Source organism: Mycteria americana, chromosome 20 (assembly GCF_035582795.1).
Source record: "Mycteria americana isolate JAX WOST 10 ecotype Jacksonville Zoo and Gardens chromosome 20, USCA_MyAme_1.0, whole genome shotgun sequence".
Lineage (NCBI taxonomy): Eukaryota > Metazoa > Chordata > Aves > Ciconiiformes > Ciconiidae > Mycteria > Mycteria americana.
In genome coordinates this window covers 719271-744816 of record NC_134384.1, presented here as the reverse complement: position 1 = coordinate 744816, position 25546 = coordinate 719271, and the positions used below count along the sequence as shown (strand labels likewise).

The window sequence follows — 25546 nt, the reverse complement described above, 5'->3', positions numbered from 1 at the left end:
CGGGCAGCGGGGCCGGGCGTGCGGGCCGCCCGCGGGGCGCTGCCGCGGGCCCTGCTGGTGCTGCTGGCGGCGGCGGCGCTGTGGGCGCGGGCGGCCGCCGCCGAGCCCTGCGCCGCGCCCTGCTCCTGCCGCCGCGGCCTGCTGGACTGCAGCCGGCACCGCCTGCCCGGCGGGCCGGGCCCGCGGAGGATCCCGCCGCTGCCCGCCGGCACCACGGGCCTGTGAGTGAGCGTGGCGGCTGGGCGGGCGGCGGCGGCGGGGCGCGGCCGGGCCGCGGGGCCTAACGGGCGGCGGGCTGTGCGCAGGCCGCGGCCTAACGGGCGGGGGGGGGGGGGGGTGGGGTGCGGGGCCGGGGCCTAGCGGCGTCCCGGCGGGGGGCGCGAGGCCCGGCGGCGGAGCGCTGTACGAGGCCGGGGCCCGAACGCCGCAGCGTGGCTCTGGGGGGGGCCCGGGAGGCTCGCAGCGGGGCCGGCGGTGCTGGGTGCGGCAGAAGCGGCAGCCGGTGCTCGGTGTCCGTGAGCTGTTCTCGGGGGCCCGGTACAGCCCGGGAGCGCTGCGGGCAGGCCTGTGGCGGTGGGAAGGAGACGGCCGCCGGCTCTGGAGCCTGGCTGGCCGGGGCAGCGGCAGCGGCCGAGTCAAAGCCGCTGGAGCCGAGACGTGGCCTCCGTGAAAGGGGGCCTGGCAGCGCTGCACCGACCGCCGCCCGAAGGAGGGCCCCGTGCGCTGGGGTCGCCGAGGCACGGATTTCACGCTTTTCTTACCCTGCGATGTGGCGGTAGCATTTGAGAGGAGCGTGAAGCAGGAGCAGGTTGTGGCTAGTAGAAGTTTTGGTAACGCCGGTCAAGCTAGGACCTAACGTTTTTTTCAGGTCAAGCTGTAGGACGTAGTCCCTTGCAGTTGTGCTTAGAAATATTCCTTCCAGCTCCCGACTTCGGCTGTGGGCTGTGGCAGTGCCTACTGCTTCTGATTTCCTCTGCATCCCTTTGCTGCTTTGCAACCCAGTGACTCCCTCCTTTTCCCTCAGGAAAACCATTGGGGACTCCCCTTGACATTTGCTGCCATTTTGTTTCCAAAAAACCCCTGCAAAACGACAAGACAATTGACAGCCCACCCTTAGTCTCTGCTCCCAAGAGTTCAATTAGACAATGTGCTAAAAAGCGTTTACACGCCTTTATCTTTCCTTGGCTGTTACTGTCATGGTCACTGTTGCGTTTGCCACCTTTGGCTGCAGACTCCTGGGGTGGAAGGGATGCTGAAGTACGACGTGCTGATATCGAAAACCACCTTTGTGCACAGAGGAGTTCGCCCTCTTGGCCTGAGAACCGGAGTGTTTCCTGGTTGATAGAAATAACAGTATTCCAGACCAAGAAAAAAAAGCCTGTTTGGGAGATAGCATAAACATGCAAACCAATGTCCAGTTAACTCCAGGAATTCCTCTAGCAGGATTCGAGTCTGATCTGTATTAAAAACTGGGCATGTCTAAGGAAGCTTGTCACCTTCTCACCCCTTTGTGGTTCTGTAGTCCTCTTCTTTCCCTGCGTGGCAGGCGATTGGAAGCGTTTAAGAGAAGAATGTGTATTTCAGCATAGAAATACAATTAAGTTGTCTGTGAAACCTTTCGCGTTTAGAAAGGTACGAGGATATCTTAACGTTAGCACTTGTCAGGGAGGGTGTCAGTGCCTGGGAGAGTGAGTTGGAAGTTCACCAGGTGGCTAATAAGCAAAACCATACCCCTGCGCTTTGGAGAGTGACTTTTTCAAGCTTCGACAAATACTTGTATCTTTCTGCAAGCTGATAGAGGGTGTGTTTAAAACTGCTTGGCACAAAGCGCAGTGGGAAGAAGCGGTGCTGGCGCTGTGCTACGTTATGCAATCTGACATGTGCTGCAAACAATAATTAAGTGTATGTTCTCTGTTGTGGCTTCCAGGATTTTGGCACGCAGAGTGTGTGTGTGGGGGTGACATTTTTTCTTCACTAGGATTACTCTAGCAGTTCTGAATCTATACAAGCTATAAGGCATACAAGCTGTTTAATCAAAGCTTAATTTTTCTGGCATGAAAAAGTTCCTGATGTGCTTTTTCCTCTCAGTTCTGTGATATCACTTCACCTAACTTTGAGGACTAAAAATTCTTGGTTTTCCTAACTCCTTCAAACTGCTTGCAGGTGATGCTTCCAGCGTGTGGGGTTTTTGATTTTGTTTTGGTTTTTTGTTTTTAATTAGGCCAGGAGAGCACCTTCAGAACTCTTTTTCTTGGCGGAAGTATTCAGGCAACTGTAACTTCATGTTTCCTGCTAAATTACATATGTTTTGTGGATAACCTGGCGGGTGATGAAAAGGGTAGGGAAGTCAAAGAGTTAGCAAATATTTTTTGATGTGTGTGCATCTTAACATTACGTTCTTTAGAACGAGGAATGCAAGACCTGCTTGTAGGGCAGTCATCTGTAGGGGGAAAGGGAAGCACGATGCTGGTGGTCGCTGCCTTCCAGTCCTATACTAGTGCCTGGAAGTGTGTTTATACATGCGGGTAAGTAGGGACATGATGAATAAAAGTACATTAGGTATCAGTTAATTAGTTCGGCTAGTTCCATTCACAACAGGGTTTTTTTGGGTGAGCTTACGTGTTTTCAGCTCAGATGGCTGGCTGTGTTGCTGCACCAGCACCTGTCCCAGCACAGTGCCGTGGGGAGGAAGCAGGTATGCTCACTTGGGCTGAATTAAGATCATTCTCCAGGACTACGTATAAAGTAATCAATTTGGTGTGTGCGTTCAGTCTTAGTTACTGAAGAGAAGAATACCACTTCAGCTCAAAGTGAATGTTTAGATGCTTTTGTATGCAATACCAGATGAAACTCTAAAAGACGAATTTTGCATGGTTGCTCTGTATCTTGCATAACATGGGCCTCACAGTAAAAAAGTGAGTTGAGTTCTTTGGTTTTGGCTTTTTCAGAGCAAGGGAATTATATCTGGTTCTGCATGACAGCAGAAGCCTTAGCTGTGTGATTGAATTATCTATAAACACAGAAAATCAGGCAATGTATTTCACTTTGGATTTGGTGATCAGTCACTCTACTTCAAAAAGAAAAGCATCAGTAACAGTAACTAGATATAAATAATGTCAGAACTGTTTTAAGTATGAACTATACCCAGCTTCTTGATAGAGGACTGTTAATGCAAACCTTGTTATAGTCCAAATCTGAGTAACAATAGAAAAATACTTTCCTGGGCTTTCTAAATTAAAATCTTAATTTCTAACTTAGTAGTAAGAGAGTAGGCTTCTGAGGGGAAACCTGAATGTTAGCAGATCCTCATCGCCCAGGCCCCATACCTGTCAGTGTTTAAGAGGCATTTGGACAATGCCCTTAATAATTTGCTTTAACTTTTGGTCAGCCCTGAAGTGGTCAGGACTAGATGATCATTGTAGGTCCCTTCCAACTGAAATATTCTATTCTGTTCTTCCTGAAGGCATTAGAAAAAACAAGTTTCTGTTTTCTTTGCATATTAATCTGACTCCCAAGATCTTTGTCAGTGCCCGCTAACCATGCCTGACACACAGGTTGGTCTGGCTCTGCACCCATGGCATGGTTTTGCTCATCAGTGTAGTATCTGGACACCTTGAGGAGTGTATTGTTGTCTTCTGTGTCCATTGTCTCATCCTTCCTCCACGGGTTGCGCTCAGGTCCTTTGGAAGGGCTGTGGCTTAGTACTCCCTGGTCTGGTTAAACCCACTGCTACCAAGATTAGTCTCCTCAGCGCTGGCTGGGTGCCTGCATGATTGAAAGATCCAGGAAAGACTCTTCCTCTGGGATCTGGGGCCAGCGCTGCCCCTTGCTACCCCCTCCGCTGAGCGTGGCTGATGGCTCCCGCGGCCGTGCCGGGCTCCTTCAGCATGGCCAGAGCCCCGGGGCCGAGCCGGGCTCCGGCAGCGGTGGGCAGGGTGGATCAGACAGCCCGGGAGGGTGTCCTGAGTGCTCAGCCTCCCCTGACGTGGGAAGGCTGCTCTAGGAGCAGTTCATACTCGGTTGTTTTGTGTGTTACTGGCATTTAGGATTGGCTTAATTATTCTATTTATTGAGGGAGCAGGCCTGCAGAGTAGCATTCAGTGGCTGCATGTGCATTGTTCTTTTCGGGTTCCCTTGATTCTTTTTTTTTTTTTTTTTAAATTGTAGAAATGAGTAATTGTTTGCAAACCTGTTTGCTGCTGTATCTGTATAATTTACATCTTGATGTAATTGAAAGAATACATTAAAAATGATCTGACTTGCCATGACACCCAGGATTTTAATAATTCATTGCTAGAACGGTATCTTTATTGCTGAGCCTGAGTGGAAGTTAAGGACAGTCTGTCAAGTCCTTGCTCTCTCCCAATAGATTCTGGTCTTGCAGATCAAAAGCGTATCGGTAGTGCCGTGAGCACTGGGGTGAATAAAACCAGGTCCTGTTCAGGTTGTCTTCTGGTTATTGGCAAGTCTTCCCTGCATGGAGGGTTCTTGTGACAGCATTAACGCCCACCGATGGACGCTTACTGGTAGTCAGCGAGGATTAAATTTGTACTGCAACCCCTTCTTCAGCAGGGCCACCAGTACAATATCTTTTCTTCCCGTAGTCATGGTTTTTGGGCAGCTTCGTGTCTCTACAGACTCAACCCTCGGTGTAGTTGAAGTTGACCACAGGCCCAAAGCTATCGCAAGAGCAGACAAGCGTGTGGGTGCCATGACTGCCCGAGCCTGGTTGTCAACAGACATATTTTTAACCGTGATCAATTACATTTCAATATTATTTTTAACAGATACCTGGTAATTTTGTTCTTAAAGGATAATTTTGTCTCCTGTGTCAGCATAGCTGTAGCCTGCCTGATGATCTTAAGGCTAGCCGTAATAAACACATATTGTGTTACTTCTGTAATAATGAAAGAGAATCTGTGATACAGGACCTCATCTGAGGAACTCATCAGAAGGTGAACAGCTCTTGCTGAAAATGGCTCATTACGGCTCTATGCTCGATGTCAGAATTGGAAATGGAGTGAGAAGCGTGATGCCTTGCTGACAGGCAGGCACGACTAGCTAGCAGAGGCAGACTTTTTGATTTAACAGGCAGTGTTCAGCTATATATGCACCTATCAACAGTTTTCTGACGGTGGTGAGGGTATCGGCCGTATCTCAATGCTGGGTGGCGGTGCGGGGCCTGTTCCAACTCACAACAGCTCGGGCTGTCGGCACGAGCTTCAGGGATTCGTCTCCGTTCTGGACTCGTGCCAGGAAGGTGTCAAAAAGATGAGTTGGTTTCACCGTTTGGAGTGACGTCTGTCTCTCCTCCCTGGTATGGCTAGAACCAGGTTTCCATCATGAACCTGATTTTTTTTTTTTTTTTTTTTGTCATGGTTTGACTCATGTCACAAAATGGAGATAGTCCATGCCCAAAGAGTTACCTCTCAGAAGTGGACATGTTTCATATTTTTGCTTTTCTTATAAAATCTTATGCACTGAGTCCAAGGCAAAAGTAAAATCCTGCTTTAAAGTTAGAGCAATGGGAATACCATCAACGTCCAGCATGAGCATTAAAAACACATTTAACAATTCTCTTGCCCGTTGAAACAATCCAACTCCTGCATTTGTTTCCTATGAGCAAAACCAACTGGCACTGAAGCATGCCTTCTATAAGCTTCCCAGCCTCATGTTTCTCTCCCCTCCAGCTTGTTTGGTAATTGTGTGTATGTTGTTCCTTTAAAATAAGCCTGCCTTGACTAGTCAGCTTCTTTGAAAAGCTGGGCAGGCAGGGAAAATGGGGATCGTTGCTACAGAAAACAGTTCAACAGCAGGCGTTTTGTAAGAAGTTATTTTCATGTCCCTGGAAAGTTTTTCTTTTTTGATAAAGCTATGATTTAAAGGAAAAACGCTCTGATCAGATATGATCTTTCTTTCAAGAAGCCTTTTTAACAAAAAGTTATTAGATTCAAACAGAGAAATAGAACTGTCCAGACTTTTGTTGTGAGGTGACCACTAGAACAAGCTAGAACCTCTTCTTCCTTTGGTGAAGGAGGAATTGTATGTATCAAAAATATGGTTTAAAACTTTTAGATTGCATAAAGTGTGCGTGGGTCTTTTTATTCCAGGAGGTAGAATAACTTTTCTCTTTCTTCTCTAGGGATTTAAGTCATAATCATTTATTGTCATCCAACTGGAGCATTGATTTGTCTGTTCATACACTACAAGAAGTGTAAGTTGTTTTTTATGAGGATAAACTCTAAAGATTTTGTACCTAATTCTAATTTAGTACATTTCATTGCATGTCTAGGTATTTGGTCTGACTTGTAGAAATATTCAGTGCCAGTTAATGAAAAATGGATGCTCTGTGTTGGCAGCACATTTTATGTATAAAACTGATGCTTTGTGAGCAGAAAACTTTTTCATAAAAGGTTAGAAGACCAATATTTTTAAAAAGAAATGAGACATTTCTTTCGACTATAGCTGATTCTAAGTTAGAGAGAAGTAATAGTATCCATGAGAATGGTAAAAACTAGCATGCTTCACTATTAAATTGTTCAAATTATCAGTATTTAAGCTTTTAGGGATTGTTTTTTGTCAACTACTATTATTAACGTAACAACATTGTTAAATGTGGTCTGTGATACGAGTTATTTCTGCTGTGTACAGAAGGGGTTTTCTTCTCCTTGAAGTGCCAGTAATCTTGTTTGTTTGTTTTAAGGAAAATGAATTACAATGAGCTAAGTGAAATTCCATATTTTGGAGAAACAACTTCTAATATAACTCTTCTCTCATTGTAAGTAATAGCTTGTCTGCCTTTTTCTTGTTTAACAAGTGGGAGAATTGTATTAGAGTTCTGCTATCAAGTTGTAGGAAAACATAGCTTCTTTTGTCTTGAAATAGTACTCCTCTAAAGTGCTTTAGGGAATATGTAAGCACTCTTTAAAGAAATACAAATCAGTTAGACAATCAAGTCACCCTAAATTACCAATAAAATGCAGTCAACCAAGGCAGGCAGCTTTGAAGGGGAGGGATTCAGTCTAGGAATGACAGTTCCCACAAGGAACAGCCCAACTACTGGCCCCAAATTTGAATCTGTTCATATGTCAAGGTGGCAAATAGCTCTTGGATTTTCAGTATTGCTTTAGGAATTAACACTGAAGTGTGTGCTACAGGTCCCATTTAAGAGGCTTGCTAATAATACTGATATACAGAATCCTATAGCTGTTTCAGCTGTGCAACTTGAAGGATGGTGTGTTTTGATAATCATAGTTATTGCTGGTATTTTTCAGGGTACACAATACCATTCCGGAAATAAATGCTGAGCAACTCCAAGTTTACCTTTCATTGGAAAATCTAGATCTTAGTTCAAACCTTATCTCAGAAATTAAAGCTTCTTCTTTTCCACGGATGCAACTGAAGTACCTGTAAGTATAAGAGATCTGTTATGTCTGGGATTCCTGGCTCTACAACAATAATGGTGAAGACCTCATCTACTCTGTTACCGTCTTAAAGTAGGCAGCCTTGCATGGCTTTGAACTGGTAATAGTGCTCAACGTAGCTACAAACGTGCTTGAAATAAAATACTTTTCATACCAATCTGTGTTGCATTTTCTCAAAGAGTATGGAAACAGTAACTGCTGTTGTCAAAGTGCAGGTGCTTCAGCCAGCAGGGACATGGAATGATTTCTGCTCATTTTGAGTAAATCACTGTTGACATTGTCTTGACCATGTCTAACTGAAGCATGGGTGTGCAGTAAAAATCAGCTCCTAGTACTGATTCCTTTGGGAAAAATAATTTAGTTTGGTATACCACAACTCAGATTTCTGATGTGACTTCACAAAGAACTTGAGTTCTAATAAAAAGTGGTCGCTCTGAAGTGCTTGTGCAGTTGTGTTCATAAAATTCTCCATGTTCTGAAAGGCTTCTTTTCCTCTCTCCCTTTCCTAGGAATCTGAGTAACAACAGGATAACTACTCTAGAAGCAGGCTGTCTTGATAACTTATCTAGCTCACTAATGGTGGTAAAGCTGAACAGAAATAGGATTAGTGTGATTCCCCCAAAGATCTTCAAATTGCCTCACGTGCAGTTTCTGTAAGTAGGAGTCTTGAAAGCTTAAAAACAGTGTTTACAGCTGCGTTGTTCATCTCTGTATGTGTTCTTGACTTTCACAAAGTCATGCTTATTGCAAGATGTCTTAATATTTGAATTTTACCTTTATCTAAGGGAACTGAAAAGGAACCGGATTAAAATAGTGGAAAGTCTTACATTCCAAGGACTGGAATCCTTAAAATCCTTGAAAATGCAGCGCAATGGGATTAGCAGACTAATGGATGGTGCATTCTTTGGCCTGGGTAATATAGAAGAATTGTGAGTATGCCTGGTTGTGGAATTTCTTTTAGGGACTCTAGCTGTGGAGGGTTGTGTCCTGTATGGCTTCCCTTATATCAAGGCTGTGCGGAGATATTGATGACCATCACAGGAAATGAGTTTACAGATCTGTATTTTCCCATTATTTGATATCAAGTCTGGTTACTTCAGAGGTGGGAAGATACTGTCTCTCTCCCCAAATTCTTCCCACTTGGTGATCAAGAATGCTTTGAGTCTGCAGGTTGCTTTTTGCTGGTTTTCATTTGCACTCCCCATAACATGGGGTGGTTCTTTGTTGTGTGACTGTTTGACAGAGATAGCGCAGGGGTGTGCCGTGCAGTGTCAGCAAAAGATTTTTAAAAAATAAATAATCTTTGAGAACAGAGATTACAGTTTTGCTTCTGCCACTGGATCACTGCAGCTGTGTTGAGTTACTCGGTTCTTCATGTACTTTTGTTTGCTCTTTTGGTTTCACTGGAATGAATATAATCGTGCATTTCAGGTTGCCTAAGGCTTAATGTTAGTAAATCATTTTGAGCTCCACAAGGTGAAATTTTGTAAATGTTTGTTTCATTGATTATCTATTTGGCAAATGTTTTTCCTTCTGATTCCTCAGAGAACTGGAACATAATAACTTAACAGAAGTAAACAAGGGCTGGCTGTATGGTCTGCGGACATTGCAACAACTCTATGTTAGCCAGAATGCCATTAACAGGATCAGTCCAGATGCATGGGAGTTCTGCCAAAGACTTTCTGAGCTGTAAGTCCTGGGCTGCTTTTCATTGGGAACTTTGTAATGTTGCAATAACAGATTGGATAGCATGTATGTAGCAATAATGAATTACCAAAGGAAGTACTCAATTTCCTTGTTAGGTCCATGGTAATGCTGTGTATTTTACTTATTTTTATAAGTGTTCTGTTAGAGAAAATAATCAAAACTCAATAGTTAATCAAGTTCAATAGTATCTTCATAATTAATCCCCCTCTACTTGCCTTTAAAGTGCATATTCAATGTTTCTAGAGACTTGTCGTACAACCAGCTAACTCGCCTCAAGGAGTCTGCCTTTGTGGGACTTGGTTTATTGGAGAAACTAAACCTGGGTGACAATCGCATTAGTCACATTGCCGATGGTGTGTTTAGAGGTCTGACAAATCTTCGAACCTTGTAAGTACAGAAAACTTCTAGTTTATCTCAGTTTAATGCAGTGAAGCTTTTGGAAGTAAAGACAATGAATATTGCACTGCGCAAGCCTGAGATCAGTGTTTTGGCATTGTGTGCTGTCCTGCCTGCGGGTGTGGCAGGGCTGATAATCTTTTGGTCTGCTGAGATAACAGAATTCTGGCCCAGCTAAAACAAACCACTTAATTTTAGTGGTGGTAAGGAACAGTGGCTTGGTGACCTTGAGTGCTTAGTTGCATGTCATACCGGTTCTGAGAAGGTGTGGATAGTCAGCTTGTGTAAATGCCAGTTGTGGAGCGAATGGTCAGCCTGGACCTCTCTTTATTCCAGGTGGTTTTGTTAGGGTTGGAACCTCAGAAACCAAGCGGTGAATCCTTCTGGTTGCAGAAGGTAGGGTTTAGCCCACCCTGCTTGTGTGCTGAAGGCATAGGCATAGCGTCTGGGAGAGGTGTAGGATTACTTCTTGCTGTCAGAGGCACAGCTCTGCTCTTGCCAGGACCTTGCATAGCAGCTGCAGCTGTTTGATATTTCTGACAAGAAAAGACGCAATCCTGGCTCTTAAAAAAAAAAAAAAAGTGGCCCAAGTAGATCTGAACAGTTGTAATCAGCCCAAACAATGGTAGTTGAGAAAGGAGTGAAAGTTTGTAACCCCTCTGTCAGTTCATTAAATAAATGCTTAAATAAGCAAACTCACCAGAGAGATTTATGTAAGCAGTCATATTCTGTTAACCTTAATGCAACCTTTTAATGAAATAATTAAAACTAATTTCTTAGATTTAGAGTAGCATGAAAAAGAACAAGAGCAGATTAATTAGTAGGTTTTCCTGGGCTCCTCAGGGGCATCAACAGCTGAGAGGCTGGCCATTTGCTTGGGGGTTGGAAAGTGCAGGACGGAGGGCAGTGGTGATTAACAAGGCTCCGAGCATTCGTGCCCAGCCAAGCATGAGGAGCCAACTCCTCAGCTCACACAATGAGGGGCTTTTCTTTTGGGTTGCTCACTCATTTTGCTAAGTGGTCTGAGTAGTGGAGTGTAAAAATACTTCAAACGACAGGAGATGCTGTGTTGCTGTAGGATTAGTTCCGCTGTTGCTTGTATACTGGTTGTTTCAGCGCTAAGGCTGATGTAAATATTTCTCTGTATGTTCAGCTCCTGCCACTATTCTGCGATGTAGCTTTAATTAATGAGAATGAACTGTAAAAACCGTGTATCAACTAAAAGGTAGTAAGAGCAAGGTAGGATTAAAGGTGTATCTAGGAACAGCACTGAAGCTTTGAAGTTTTACATCTTATTGCATTATTTACTTCATAATACTGTGAGTAGCTTGGCATTGATACCCCTCCAGCGTTCACAATCTAAAATTCTGAAGCAGACCTGGAGCTAATTCTAGAAACAAGTTTCAAATCACAAGAATTAGCAACTTGGAAATAAATTTGGTGTATTATTCATCTAGTCATTCTTTGCATTAGATCACATCCATGTCCAGTACCTTAGCTTGAATAATTTTCAAGGAGGAAAATACTTAATGTGAGCAAGTATCAAGGCCACATTAGTTAGGACCTTGTGATGCATGAATCATGGAATTCTTTTCTTTTTGCCCTAAACTTTAAAGTGTATGTATATTAATCATGGAAGTGATTGGATAGGATAATCATGGAAGGATAATCATGGAAGCTGCATGGTGTTAATAACAAGACTTCCATATTTCAAAGTAAGAAAAATAAGAAAATAATGTTACCACTGACAGTGTCCTGGAGGTTGATACCACTCTCTTCCAGGATGGTATTCTACGCAATTTACAGTCTCACCCAAGGAAAGTAGATACTGCATTTTTCCACCATTAGCACAAGGAAAGAAGTGTTTATATGAGATGATGTATACAATTGCCTGTATATGTAGTTTGCTTTCTGTGTCAGTTGACTTGTTTGGAAGCTCCATCAAGCCGATGCATATAATATCTGGTAAAATGAGGTACAGACTATTTTTTGTTGGTGTATCTCTTCCTTTAAACACGCTCCTGTCTGCCGGGACTTCTGTGCACAGTGGTACCAAAACAGACAAAAACTGTGGCTTTGACGGACACTCTTGGCTCAGTCCAGGCCATTCAGGCTAAAAATGCAACTGAATTTATTTTGCCTTCTCTCTAAAAAGCATTTAATCCCCTCTGAACCATATTGTTATATGGCTTCGCTGTTTAGACTGCTCTCCTACATGAGGGGCCAAAGTGCTGTGCAGAGGTCAAACAGAAATCCCATTAGCTGGTAACGAGATTTGTGAGCAGAATATCAACTTCTTTCTGAAAATCTACTACTTTGTGCCTGGCAGCCTTACGCTATAACCTGTGTGTAATCTCTTAATATGCTAATGCTATTAGAAGCCTGTTACTCGGGAAGATTAATGCTGCTAGTGTATTGGTTAATTCACTTACATGAACCAACTTGCTTCAGGAGCCTCTCCCAGCTTCTGGTAATGGTCATCACATGACAAGTGCTAGTCAGACTGGGTCTTTCCTTAAATACCACATCAAGAAGTTGTACTGCAGAATTTGTTTGTGGTTCTGTCTGCGGCACTGATCTTGAACAACTCTATTTTCTCTTGCATCTCTGAAATGGAATATTCATCTTCTGACAAGCTTAGTTTTATAAAAGATTTGAGACCTTCCAGGTGACACTGTGCCAGAACACCATAGCAGGCCTGTACAACAGTAAGTTCTCTTCCCTAGCTCGCCACTAGCAGTGGTCGTGATGATATTACAAGGCTTCTTTATAAGAAGGCTCTTCTCCTGCAGGGACTTGCGGAACAATGAGATCTCCTGGGCCATAGAAGATGCAAATGAAGCATTTGTGGGACTCGGCAGGCTGGATAAACTGTATGTATTACAAACCATTGAAATGACAGTACTTCCCAGGCATGCAGAGTGGAGGGAGAGTGCAAAATATTAAGTAATTGTAAATCAATGACACGAGGCAGAAAGCCTTGCTAGTTGGCAGCTGTATTCAGTGTGTTTCCGCTTCTGTGCTACACCCTCTTGATATAGGCTTGGGTTCCATGGTCAGGAGCATTGGATCTGTGTAGCACTGGATCACCTTGCAGTGCCAATTTGAAGAAATTAAGCATAAGTATTTGACTGCATTTATTACTGAATAGCCCAGTCCTGCTGTGTGGTGATTGTCACTTTTTATGCTTCTTTAGTTTGGGTAAAAATTAGCACTTATTAAAAAAAATTTATTTTTGAGCAAATATGAAACACTATTGAATCAACAGCTTTTCAGTACTTAGACGATGCACTTCGCATCCAGTGCCGTGTGCTTTGTAGGAGGCTCCATCCTGTGGAGCTAGAGACGTTGCTTGTAACAAATAGCTTGGTATGAGGGTGCAGTCTCAGGAGCTAATGTGATTGTGGCAGATTGGTATTAGGAAGTTATTGCTCCGCTCCCAAGTTCTATTTATCGTTGTTTCATTCTGCTGACTTAAATTATCTTCTGACACATCTCTAACCCAAATCTCTACCTTAAGAATGGAAAAGAAACCTTGTTCTTGGGAAAATTAGTTGAGCCTTTAAGCTCAAAAAATAGCATTTGATCTTTTAGCTCAGCTAGAATTAGAAAAAACAGTTAAACATCATAGGGAACTTCTTTTGGGTCTTATTTGTGAACTGATATTGACATTCAGACTGGTTTCTGGGTTTGGGGGGCTTTGTCTTTCAGAATCTTGCAAGGAAACCAGATTAAGTCAATTACCAAAAAAGCATTCTCTGGTCTTGAAGGACTTGAACATCTGTAAGTACTTTACTTTGTAGAACTTCTAGTTATTTGTCAACTTCAATTGTCTATTCTCTGTCAAATTTTCAAGAATTTAACTGAAGGTAGCATATGAAATCATACTTACCCGTTATTATTCTCTTTGCTTAACTTACAGAGATTTAAGCAACAATGCAGTAATGTCCATCCAAGAAAATGCATTTTCCCAGGCTCACCTGAAGGAGCTGTAAGTTCATGACAATTATTTACAGATTCTTTAGAAGTCCTACCTTGTAAAGAATCCTTCAGCATTGTAAGATTGGCTGAAGTTGACTGGAACTGTGTCTGCTTTCATCGTGAAATATTTAAAGCAATGCTGATAAATTATCAACTCAAATTCAGTAGCAGTATACTTAGATTTAAGGTTTGATTAAAATCTGCACCTCCATTTCCTTAGTTGCAATTAATAGAAAATAATTTTTTTTCTTGCAATGCTGAACCATTAAGTTTTTCATATCTTATGATTTTGCAGCAAACTCAGCGCACGCTAGCATGTAGACAGGCAACAAAAGAAATTATTCATCAGGAATCTTTCAAGGGGGTTAGCAAATGCTACATTTTGTCTTCCTGTTTTGGGGGCTAGGGAAAGGCTTTATAATTCACAGCTAGACAAGAATTTTTACTTGCTCAGCAGATGCTTGAGCTGCTAGAGCCTCTTGTGATCTTCAGACTTTTAAAGTATTATAATGTGAGGTGACCTTCACACCCAAGACTAATCCTACTGTATCGCAGTCGTCTCTATGAGATAAAGTCTCTGAATATCATGTAATCTGTTTTAAAACTGTTATTCAATTAGTTAATCTTGACCAGAGGGACTGTTAGTCCACAAGATCTGCCAGTTTGAGGAGACACATTTTAGGTGTTAAAGATAAGACTTTCATTGCCTTCTCTAATGTATCTTAAAATTGAGGAATCGTTGGTATGTATGGGCAAACAGCAGGATGGAATCCTGGCTCGTTTGTGTGCCTGTCCTCTCTCACTGCTGGATTCATCTAGTGGCAGATCACTTGTTGTTAAAATGCTGGACTTTCTCCGGTCAGTCATACTTGTGCGTAATATTTAGGAAACTTTGAAAGCAGGTGGTGGGGAAAAAGTGACCCACCATTGTTTCCTGTTCGCAGTTTTTCTGTGGAGCAGATAAAACAATCTGCAGTAGATACCTGTATGAAACTAATCACTTCCATTTTTAAATATTTATTAGCTGGCATGAAAGTGAATATTGAGGCTTACACTCATTTCATAATGGCAAGTGTGTTTAGTCTGAGACATAGAGCTGCTCTGCAGTGTTGTGTTCCTTTTAATTGCTTTAAAGAGGGATGGAATAATTGTAAAGACAGGCTTAATATTTTTTTAGAAGTTGAAAATCCGAGGTTATTTTCTTCAGAATTAAAAAGAAATACGAGGTTTTAATGCTGACATAGTGGGAAGGTTTTTCTGGATTGTATATAGCATATATAGCTAATATTTTATAATGAATACCCATAGGCATAAAAGACTACTGAAAATCTTGAAATTTCTGAATGTATACGCTTTTAAGTTGTCTTGCTGCATGAAATCACATGTAGGAATGTGAAATACTAAACTTTAATCACACTTTTATTTTGCCTTGTTTCTGCAGAATTTTGAACACTAGCAGCTTGCTTTGTGATTGCCAGTTGAAATGGCTGCCGCAGTGGCTCACTGACAGCCGTTTACAGCAGGCTGTGAATGTTAGCTGTGCTCATCCTGAATGGTTAGCGGGACAAAGCCTTCTCAGTGTGGACCCTGATGACTTCGTCTGTGGTTTGTATTTTTAATGACTTTTGATATAAAAACATGGTAACACAAATCTGTGCAGGTACCGTTCTGAAATCAGGCTGTAGCACCGCTGGAGGTACTGGGTCTCGGCCATGATGCATACGTGGGCCTGTGTACATCGCTGGGCCTGCTTTGGAGTTTGGGATTTAATTCTGTTTCTCTTTGCTCTGTTTTCTTCTATTTGAGCACTGAAGCTAACCCGAGGGAGTAACTCTGTGAGACTGCATTGTTTTTCATTTAGGTTCCTGTTAAAAACTGATTATGCTTCCATTCTCCCTGGTTATGAATGCTTTTAGCTTTGGAAGGGCTGTTTGACACTTCCTTGTTGGTTCTTGTCCATACCAGCAAGGCTAGGGTAGTTAATACTCTGGCGCATTTTCTGATGCTCCATATCTGTAATGTTTATCTGGTCTCTGCCACCACGGTTTCAGACATAAGCCTGTTTATTTTTGTAACCGAACTGTGAGATGGAAAACTGAGAGACTCTTTGCCCAGAGTCATGTGTGAAGTCTGTGGCAGGCCTGGAAATAGTCTGGTGTTCCATTTTCTGGGTGAGCAATCTGATAAGTGTTACTTGCGTGTACGCAATTCTTTCATTCTTTTGGTGGTAAAGGCTACCGTAATCCTCATGTAGGCGCAAGCACCCACTTCTCCATTCTAATATCACCACAGTGGTGCCTGACACTGAACGCTGCGTGTGCCTACGAGAATGTCTTTGCTGAAATAATAGGTATTGAAATAACTCTGATCGAGTGGGATGAGATAGTGAACTGCCGGCTTGCTGTGCTTTGTATTTGTAGAACTTAAAGGCTCTTCAGGATGTTTAAACTATCTGAAAATAAGTCTCAGTCCTTTGTAAAATAGCCTAGCTCTTCAGCCGAGCGCGGCTTTTGTGTGTGATCTAAATATAGCAAGTTCCAGACAGTTGTACAAAATGCAGGGTGCTGCTCAAGACCATGCTTCTATGCCGATCGTTCTCAATGCTTATTCTGTATGCCTACGTGTGGTTCTAATCCTCTTTCACAGCTTGATTTCCAGCTGAAAACAGCTGAGTATGTGCACATCAAGCAGAACATCTGTTCCCAAAGCTTTCTTTCTGCTTACATCGTCTTTTGAGTGAGTTTTCTTGCAATAGTAATTGCAAGTTGAAGAGGAACGTAACTAATCTTGGTGCTTTTATTTTCAGATAATTTCCCTAAACCGCAGATAAGAGTGCATCCTGAGACCACAATTGCTCTGCGAGGCATGAATGTGACTCTGACTTGCACCGCTGTGAGCAGCAGTGATTCACCCATGTCCACTGCCTGGCGTAAAGACAGTGAAGTATTGTATGACGCAGAGGTTGAGAATTTTGCCAGATATCAGCAGCGAAGTGGTGAGGTGGTCGAGTATACCACTGTCCTGCACCTTTTCAATGTGAATTTCACTGATGAAGGAAAGTATCAGTGTATCGTCACCAATCACTTTGGCTCCAATTATTCCAACAAAGCCAAGCTGACTGTCAATGGTAAGCAATCATAGTAACAAAGGAGAAACACTTTTAACCTAAAGCTTTATTTAAATAGCTATTTTTCACTAGAGCTGGCCCAAAATAGTCTTACAAGACTCTCTCACTGATATTTAGAGGTGTCAAACATCATCTTATAAAACAGGAAAGAAGTGATTCTTTTTTTTGTGGGTGAAAAGCCTTCTGTTCACTTTTCAAAAGGGGCAGGTATCTCCCATGCTTTCATTATAACACAATTAGTTGTTCATCTAGTTAAATGGAGGTAGAAGTCTCTTAAACTAAAAGCTCCCTCTGCTGTCCCTTCAGAACTAAGCACCTTCCCCATGTGTTTGTAAAGCTAGGGAAGATTCAACTAAAAATAACTTGTGGGACCGGAAACAAACTCTGAAAAATGAATTATGAAGTCCTTTGTTTTTAGGCATAATGATTCTATTTATTTTGGCTTGAGGGAAGGGAGGTAAGAAGACAATGTTCACATCGGTCAGTAGACCACCGATCCCTGTTGTATCTGAGAGCAGAGGTGCCTGTGTTGCTTTTGCTTGTCCAGAATAGGTAATGCAGACTTGGACTGACGAGGTGGAAGTTCACCTTCCCTGTTACCAGGGAAGAAAAAGTGTGACAAAGGGCTTATGAAGAAAGCTAAACCTTTCCCTGTCTTTTCCCCATGAGAAATGTTGTTCTTCAGATCATCTTAAATGAACACTGTAGATACTGTATTTAAATTTGGAGGATAGGCTCTTAGAAATGACCACTGAAAATTTGTGCAGTTCTTCAGAAGAATCTGCCCCTCTCTCTTAGGGAGAACTACCGGTGTGTTTCAGATTTGTTTGTTTTCAGATATTCTCTGTGCTGTGGAGTTTTTGCTGCTTTTTCCTTGGTACTGAAAATACTGAACCTATGTCTCCTTTGATCCAGAGCTACCTTCTTTCCTGAAAACCCCCATGGATCTTACTATCCGCACTGGGGCGATGGCCCGGCTGGAGTGTGCTGCAGAGGGCCACCCTACTCCACAGATCTCCTGGCAGAAAGATGGTGGCACAGACTTCCCTGCTGCGAGAGAGAGGAGGATGCACGTCATGCCTGAGGATGATGTATTCTTTATTGCAAATGTGAAAATAGAAGACATGGGAATCTATAGCTGTATGGCACAAAACATTGCAGGTGGTTTGTCAGCAAATGCCACGCTGACTGTGTTAGGTAAGTGGTGTGCTAATCTGTGCTTGCATATGGATCGCTTCCCTTCTGCAGTGGTAGTGTAGCTTATCTGTCAGTAGCAAGCTTAAGTCCTAAAGAATGAAGTTAAAATGCAAAGAGCGTAGTTTCCTCTTCCTCTAGCTGTAGGTGGAATTCTGCAATAAGGAACAAGAAGACTTTTTTTCCCCATGGTTGCTCCCCTCCCCACCCCCCTCCCAACTTTAAATTTAAGGATGCTGCCTCTGGAACAGCATCTCTAACTGCTCTGCATGGTTTTGGGGCATTTGAATGCAGCACTTGCCGTGATTTTTGAACAGTGAAGCTTTAGAAGCTAAGCTATAGTGCTGACCAGTGAAGTTAGTATGATCTTTGCAGGAGAGAACTGAGGGCCATATCTCAATCCAGCAATGTAGACTAGATAGATAATTTGTGTTGTCTTGGAACAAATTTAGTAGCAGGTAACATGAACTATGCTGAGTAATAATGGAAGGACGGCTCCTTCTAGAGTGCAGTATTTTTGAAGACACTGACTTTTAACACTATGGTCATATGCAAATTTAGAATTGGAATACATAAACCAGACTGCGGCTAGCATAATTTTGGGGATGTTTGCTGTACCTGCATTTGCTGCAGTGATCCATAGAAGAGCTGAACTCACAGGATTTCCTGAATCCTGTGTTTCATTGCTCAAGTTTAGGTTCAGGTTGTAAGATCAGATTTTTAAATATCATGGAGTATGGACTGGTGTTGCACAATGAAGTTATCTTTTTTTTTTTTTCCCCCCCTCCACTGTCACAGAAACCCCTTCATTCGTTAGGCCTCTGGAAGACAGAACAGTATCCCGAGGTGAAACTGCTGTCTTGCAGTGCATAGCTGGTGGCAGTCCTGCCCCTCGCCTCAACTGGACTAAAGACGATGGCCCTTTGACAGTCACAGAACGGCATTTTTTTGCTGCGGCAAATCAGCTCCTTATCATTGTGGATGCTGGACTAGAGGATGCTGGGAAGTACACGTGCATTATGTCCAACACGCTGGGCACTGAGCGTGGCCATATTTACCTAAATGTCCTGGCTTCCCCAAATTGTGATTCTTCCCAGAGCGGCATTGTCCATGAGGAGGATGGCTGGACAACAGTAGGCATTGTGATTATTGTCGTGGTGTGCTGTGTTGTGGGAACTTCCCTGGTATGGGTTATCGTGATCTACCACATGAGAAGGAAGAGTGAAGATTACAGCATCACTAACACAGGTAAAGTGCAAAAGCAAGTCCTCAGCCCTGTTTTTAATCCAAAACACTTGTTAAGAGTGGTGAAATTTCTGGATTCATTACAGATGATAAGATTGAAGAACTGAAGATTTCCTTCTAAAATCTCTTCAGGGATTTGCTCAAATTCCTTCATTTTAGAGGTTTTTTTAGATATCAAAAGCGTGTTAATTTTATTCCTTACATGCTAGATTTGTTCTATGTTGAGGGAAAACAGTAAAGTTTGGAAATAAATATTTGAGTAAACTTAACAAATGTTTTCAGGACCTGGAATAATGTGTGTAAATTTCTGTTCTGGCCCTGTTTTGAACTAACTATATAGATTTTTTAATCACTGAGATACAAAAAAAGAAAACTATATGTGAGTTGAAATTTGGGATGACATTTTTGTTAATGTGGGTAATAGTGTTGGTACTACCTTGAAATCTTCACACTTAGCTGTTAACGTCATCAATGTTAATTCTGCCTTGCAGAGGAGATGAACCTACCTGCAGACATTCCCAGCTATCTGTCCTCCCAAGGAACTCTGTCGGAACCTCAGGAAGGCTACAGTAACTCAGAGGCAGGAAGCCATCAGCAGCTCATGCCTCCAGCCGGTAGCTACGTGCATAAAGGCACAGATGGTAAGCAACGCCCTCACGTGTATTACTTGTGTTTCAGTGGGATGCCAGTGCACAGTCTAGTCCTCGTAGCTGGCAGCAGTGTTGCACATGCAGGGTAGTACTGCATGTTAACGTCAAAGGTGACTTTTCCTAGAGAAGAATTCAGGTTGATCCGAAAATTTCCATTGATCATTCTGAGTTTGAGGCATCTCCTGTTTTTCTTCTAATGTTTGTTTATATTCTGCTATCGAGGCTTCTGCATTCTGTGCGCATCATTTAATCTTTGGTCCAGCAACGTCTGGGCTCACATCTGCTATGAGTGCCTTTGCATGTAGATGCCATGACTGCTGTCCTTCGAGTGCCAGAGTAGTACAGTTCCCTCCAGAGGCTCTTTGCTTCAGGGTTTGTGATCTGTTCAGCAAGGCAGGGATGCCATTAGAGAATTCCTGGGTTAAATGTCAAGGTAGATTTTTTCCTTTGGCCTCTCGAGTCCAGGCAATAGAGGTGGAAATAAAGTTCGCTTGGAAGATGACTTGCTGTACCTTTTGTCCTTGGCATAAAATTACTGGCTCTGCCAGACATATAGTCTGCTTCCTACAATCATAACTAAAGGGTCTGCACTATTCCCCTACCTTGTTTGGACCTTTTTCAGGATATTTGCATCACTGAGTCTATAGAGGTGCTATTTTTACCATACAGATGCTGAGGAGCCATCCAGTCGTTATATAGGCTGGCTTTCAAAAGTGATCCTTCAGTGTAAGTTTTTTTCACATCCATCCCATGGTCCATTCCCTCTAGTCTGTAGTCCTACTACGCTAGAGTCTGTATCAGGGAGGAGCTGAGAAGCAGCTCGTCTCAATGACCCCTTGATCATCTGGTCTGAGGCGTGTGGGCATGCAGGGTACGAGTGTGGTACAAGAACATAAGCCGACGTGGATAGGTATCCCGGTTTGATTCCAGGGCTGTTTCAGCCTGGTGCCCAAGCTGGTTGGACCTGCATGGAACCCTTTTGCCCTTGAAACAGGAGAGCAAACATGAGATCGCTGTTGGTCATGTCCATGGTTTTCTCCTGGTCAACTTCAGAAGGGCAGTGCTGTTGAGAATTTGGATGGTGGTGAACTTAGAGCATTTCTCAAGTGACTTCTTCAGTAAACAGTCAAGCTGAGTACTCTGTTGCTATATTAACTGTATAAAGGCCCTTCAAACCGTGCCTCCGTAATACACAATCATGCTAAGACATGAAAGAGTCTATGGAATCAAGCATCCTTATCCTCTTTGAGAGTACTTTGTTTTTCCATCATGTTTGTCAGGTGGTGCAGCGCCATTGGTGATCTGCTCAGACTGTTACGACAACGCAAACATCTACTCCAGGACACGAGAGTACTGTCCCTATGCCTACATCACAGAAGAGGACCCCCTGGATCAAACTGTCCCTAATCTCATGGTGCAGATGCCTAAGGAAACGTATACAGCACGCACCCAGCATGAAACAGGCACTCTTGATAATCTCTTAGCAGACAGAGACATGTCTGTCTTTCTTACCAACCATGACAAAATAAGTGAAAAGAAAATCTCCTCCCAGCAGATTAATGGTGAGTGTCCCCTTTTCCCTCTTGTTGCTTTGTATTCCCTGATAACTCTGGCCTTCCTTGTGCTGCCCTTCACTATTGATCCACAGCTAATTCTTCAAGTGACTGTAGTTTGTGGAGTAACTCATCTGTTTGTTAATGACCTGTTCTCAGAACTAGCCCTCAGTTTGCATCCAGTACCCAAGAGTTGAAGAGGGTGATGTTAAAAAGATAGTATTTCTTAATCTGCAGTTCATCTCTTAAAGCTTGTGGAATGTGATCCCCACATGTACTTCAAGGACATCTATTAGCCAAGAGTTAAAGCTTCACATAGGAAATTCAAATAGCCCTTCTGTTTGAGCTGATCTGAGTTTCAAAGAACTCCAAAAGACATTTTTTTTCGAAATTGATTGGTTTTATGTTGACTTTCTTTCAGGTATCCTTTTTAAAAATTCACACTGAAACTGTGTGTGTTGTTTCTGGTTACTGTAACAGATTGCTGAAATGGGAGAGCATCCCGTCAAATATGCTCTCAAAAATAGAGAAAATAACCTCAGGAGACCGTTATTGCTGAGTGGCACAACTCAAATCTGTCTAAAATTTGAGTGTGTTTATTGTGAACTCACCTCCTGTTCATCTTATTTTTCTTCCTCAGAACCGTTTCAGATTCCTTTATGGGGAGTAAACAAAGACCTAGCGCGCTCTCACTCACACTTTCTGCGTCAGCAGTCAGCCCGTGAGACCCCACGACCTCTTCGAAGCGAGGGCATTATTGACAGTGACCGGGAACAAGCTGCTTCACCCAGACCTTGCCACAGGTTACGTGAACATAACTTTGATTTTAATAGGACACGGAACATTCATGACTATAGCGAAACCACGTAAGACACTAAAATGAAGTCTTGAAAGCAAATCCATATCAACTGACTTTTTGTATTTACTACCTCAGGATTAACCCCAAGGCCAAAGATGCTTGTGTACGTGTGTCTACGGTTACAGGCTGACGAAACGGAGTCAGACTCCCCAGGAGGAGGTGGCACATGCCCTTTTTCCTTGGATTTCTGTGTGTTGGAAAATGGGGATGTGCAACAGAACACATGGATGATTAGCGATATCCACAAGAATAGCATTAAAACATGGATTTTCTGATGTTGGAAGCAGCCTTTGTGTTGGTGCATGCTTTGAAAATCTCTCAAGAATGCATAGCTATTTCACACTGCATTGTCTGCTTGAAAACAAATGTTCAGGGCCTCCTCATGGAATTCCCCAGTAATTGTAAGCATAAAACTCTTGGCCAGCTTTTTGTTCCTTAGACTGTTGGCAGGCGTCTGTTACCAGTCTAACATTGGGGCTTGTTTTCTCCTATGAATAATGGACTCTAGTTGTAAATAAATTTGCATTTATAAATATTTTATATACACTAAGCATATCAATGTGTTGGCTGTAATGTAAATATATTTTTTATTATGCCAAAGTATGTATCATACTGTTAGTCTTGACAGCTGCATATCAAGCCATATGGTTTGGGGTTTTTTTTGGTGAGACTGAAAGCTTGTTTCTGAGGGGATAGAGCTGTCTTCATTTTGGAAAGAAATGAATTTACTATAGGTATGTGGTGAAACTGTGATATTGATGAATTTCATTGTTACCTACAACTCTGCATGCATTAAGCCTGGCTGACCTGACTGCAAGCTGATCCATTTTGTGGCATTAGCAGAATTCCAGGTTTGACCCCTTTAAGTGTTGAGAGAGTCCTTAACTCCACGTCAGGCACCCGTCTTGTCCAGTAGAGCGTAAAGCGCACCAGACCCCGCATTAACAAGCAGCGTTAACCTGTGTTCCAGGCTGCAGTGTCCAACTTCCCAGAAGTTCTTGTAAATAGCAAACAAAAAGAACAGTACACAAAATGTTTCCTTCTGGTCATCTGGTAAAATAGCTGTAAGATGGGCATTTTGAGTGGTTTGTTTCAGAAGTTTATCTAAGCTTTTATCTTTAAAAAAAGCCTTTGTATTGTGTATGTTGCAGAGACTCCATGTATTTTTCCTAGCTGACAGTTAAGTGAACTTTTTAAAAGAATGTTGTGATGAAAAGCATCGGATAAATGGGGAGATCATTTGATAAATATTCAGTGAACTATACTGTGGTTTTCTGTGTCCTCTGCACAGCCAAGAGGCATATGTAGTTTAAAACACTTGTGTCCTTTTCTGTTGTAAAATATCAGGCAAAATTGTTACTCTGTTGAACTCTCTAAAATAGTTCCCTAGACCTCAGCGGGGCCAAAATGTTTAAATATTTGACAGGTGAGAAATGAAACGATATGCAGGGAACCACTCAATATTGAAAATCCAGTACTTGCTGAGACAGAGGAAACGCAAACTTCATTAATTACAGTGGAATGTGCCTGACAAAATTAGGAGGAAGAACATTATAAAGACTTTCTGAAAAGTTCTTTCTTCTGGGAAAATGCACCTTTGTGTAGCAGGGGTTAAAGACTCATCGGTGATGGGTTTTCAGCAAGTACGTTGTGCTCAGCGCTGGAGTGCTTCAACATTATGCTGTATACTCACGCCTGAAGAGCAGGGGGCTTTCTTCCTAGTCATTGTTGCATTTTTTCAAGTTGTAGGATATGTACTCAAATGAAAACAGCTGCATGGTGTATTTTTATAAAGACAGAAAAACCTTTTTGGACCAGCCCGAGAGAGGTATGTAAGACTTCCCGGTGATCCATTCCTAGATAGAAGGGTGTGTGACTGAAGCGTCAGATGCAGTCATGCAGAATCACAGCTGAAACTTTTGAGACTGTGGATTATTTGAGTAAATGAGTGAGGAAATGCTGGGAATAATGATTACTTTCCCACAGCTCTTTGGGCATGAATAATAGTCAGATCTATGCAAATGAGCAAATATTATCAAGGGCTCTTACCATGCTCAAAGCAACGGTTGCTTTGATAGCCAGCAGCTTTAGTAGGAAGAGGATCCAGTTGTCCTTGACCTTTGGATAAAGTAGAGAGAAACACAGGTGTGTTAAACTCTTTTTGGGCTCTGACATCTGAAATGTTTTAGTAACATGCTAAAAGAAGAATCGTAAGTTCATTCCTTTCTGTTTTATTTTCCTCCAGGCTTTTCCTTTCCAGACAGCATTTAAGACATGGTGCTTATTTTCAATCCAAAGTTATCTCTGTTGCATGAACCCAGTACTGTCAGCTTAAATCCAGATGAGAAAGGTCAGGCCATGAAACTACAGGAGCAGAAAAGTCTCGTGCTTTTGGGCTGCTTGCTGCTTTCTCCAGATAGTCACGCAGGCTGCTGTGGCAGAGTGCTGCTTGGCATGTGCAGAGCCGCGATTTCCCGCTAGTGGGAAAATAGCACCCCTACTGCTGCTCTGTCTCCCATCGCCATTTGGCAAATGCTTGTTACTTTTCCTTTCATCCCTCTCTTCTGTGGAGTTGAGCTAATACAGCTCTGTCACAGTACAGCTGTTGATGTCCAGACCTTAGGTGTACTTTGAGCGCAACTCCTTCGTGCGAGTGAGTTCCCTTTAGGTAGGTGGGATGTGCTTGGCCAAGACCAAGGCTTTAAAATCAATGCTGTCTGCACCAGAACAAACTGAAGTGCTAGCTCTTGAAGCCATTTAGGAGCTAAAGCTGCACTCATTTGTGTGAGATATTGGCCTATAAAAGCTGCCGTTATGAATTAGGACATTTGCATCCTTCCGTGAGCAATGGTATCTCTTTAACGTCCATAAGCTGGTTGTAAATATTTGAAGCTTCTAAGTAGGTGAACACTGTGCTGTGCTTAGCATTGTGGAAAAACTTCCTAGGCAGACTTGGAGAAAAAATCGGGTCTGTCGTCTTTCCCCTTTCCTCCAGGAGGTGCAGAGAGGACAGAGTGGCCATTCTGGTTTCGGCAAACACAAACAGTTTCTTCCATCAATGCCAAAGTACTAACAGTACAGGAACGGGGGTTTCATAAGGCAGCCTGAGCAAAGCTGCTTGTGTTCCCTGTTGCTATTTCCTAGTGTCTATTTATATTTTTTTCACATAAGAATGTATATTTTGTATAGCATGTGTAATATATGTTTGTCTATTGTAATATAACTTCATTCAATAAAATGCTATATACATTGAGCATCCAGTGTAACACCATTAGTTTGCAGATTAAATAATTCATTTTTCTTCTATGATATTTAATTTTCATAGGGAAAAAATACAGTAAACTTTGCTGTCTGGACGTGTTCCTGGGCAGCTGGCCCCAGGTGCCCCTGCTTGAGCAGAGGGTTGGACA

At 42.6% G+C, this 25546-nt stretch overlaps 1 protein-coding gene across 1 annotated transcript; it reads left to right on the top strand.

Moving 5' to 3' along the window:
• Positions 1-25390, top strand: LRIG2 (leucine rich repeats and immunoglobulin like domains 2). The gene is made up of 18 exons (XM_075522006.1): positions 1-221; positions 6143-6214; positions 6704-6778; positions 7275-7409; positions 7934-8077; positions 8210-8353; positions 8970-9113; positions 9375-9518; positions 12320-12400; positions 13239-13310; positions 13450-13518; positions 14950-15113; positions 16315-16635; positions 17551-17832; positions 18628-19077; positions 19566-19715; positions 21005-21286; positions 21918-25390. The coding sequence occupies exons 3-18, from the start codon at positions 6708-6710 to the stop codon at positions 22145-22147; spliced, it is 2883 nt and encodes a 960-aa protein (XP_075378121.1). The 5' UTR covers positions 1-221; positions 6143-6214; positions 6704-6707; the 3' UTR covers positions 22148-25390.
• Positions 25391-25546: the final 156 nt, after the last annotated feature.

What these genes read in the sequence shown, in the direction of transcription:
- LRIG2 (XM_075522006.1), top strand. Translation starts at nt 6,708, where the DNA reads ATGAATTACAATGAGCTAAGTGAAATTCCATATTTTGGAGAAACAACT. An exon ending in TGCCAAAGACTTTCTGAGCT is followed by an intron (nt 9,114 to 9,374) that starts GTAAGTCCTGGG and finishes CAATGTTTCTAG; the next exon opens with AGACTTGTCGTACAACCAGC. An exon ending in AGCCAAGCTGACTGTCAATG is followed by an intron (nt 16,636 to 17,550) that starts GTAAGCAATCAT and finishes CCTTTGATCCAG; the next exon opens with AGCTACCTTCTTTCCTGAAA.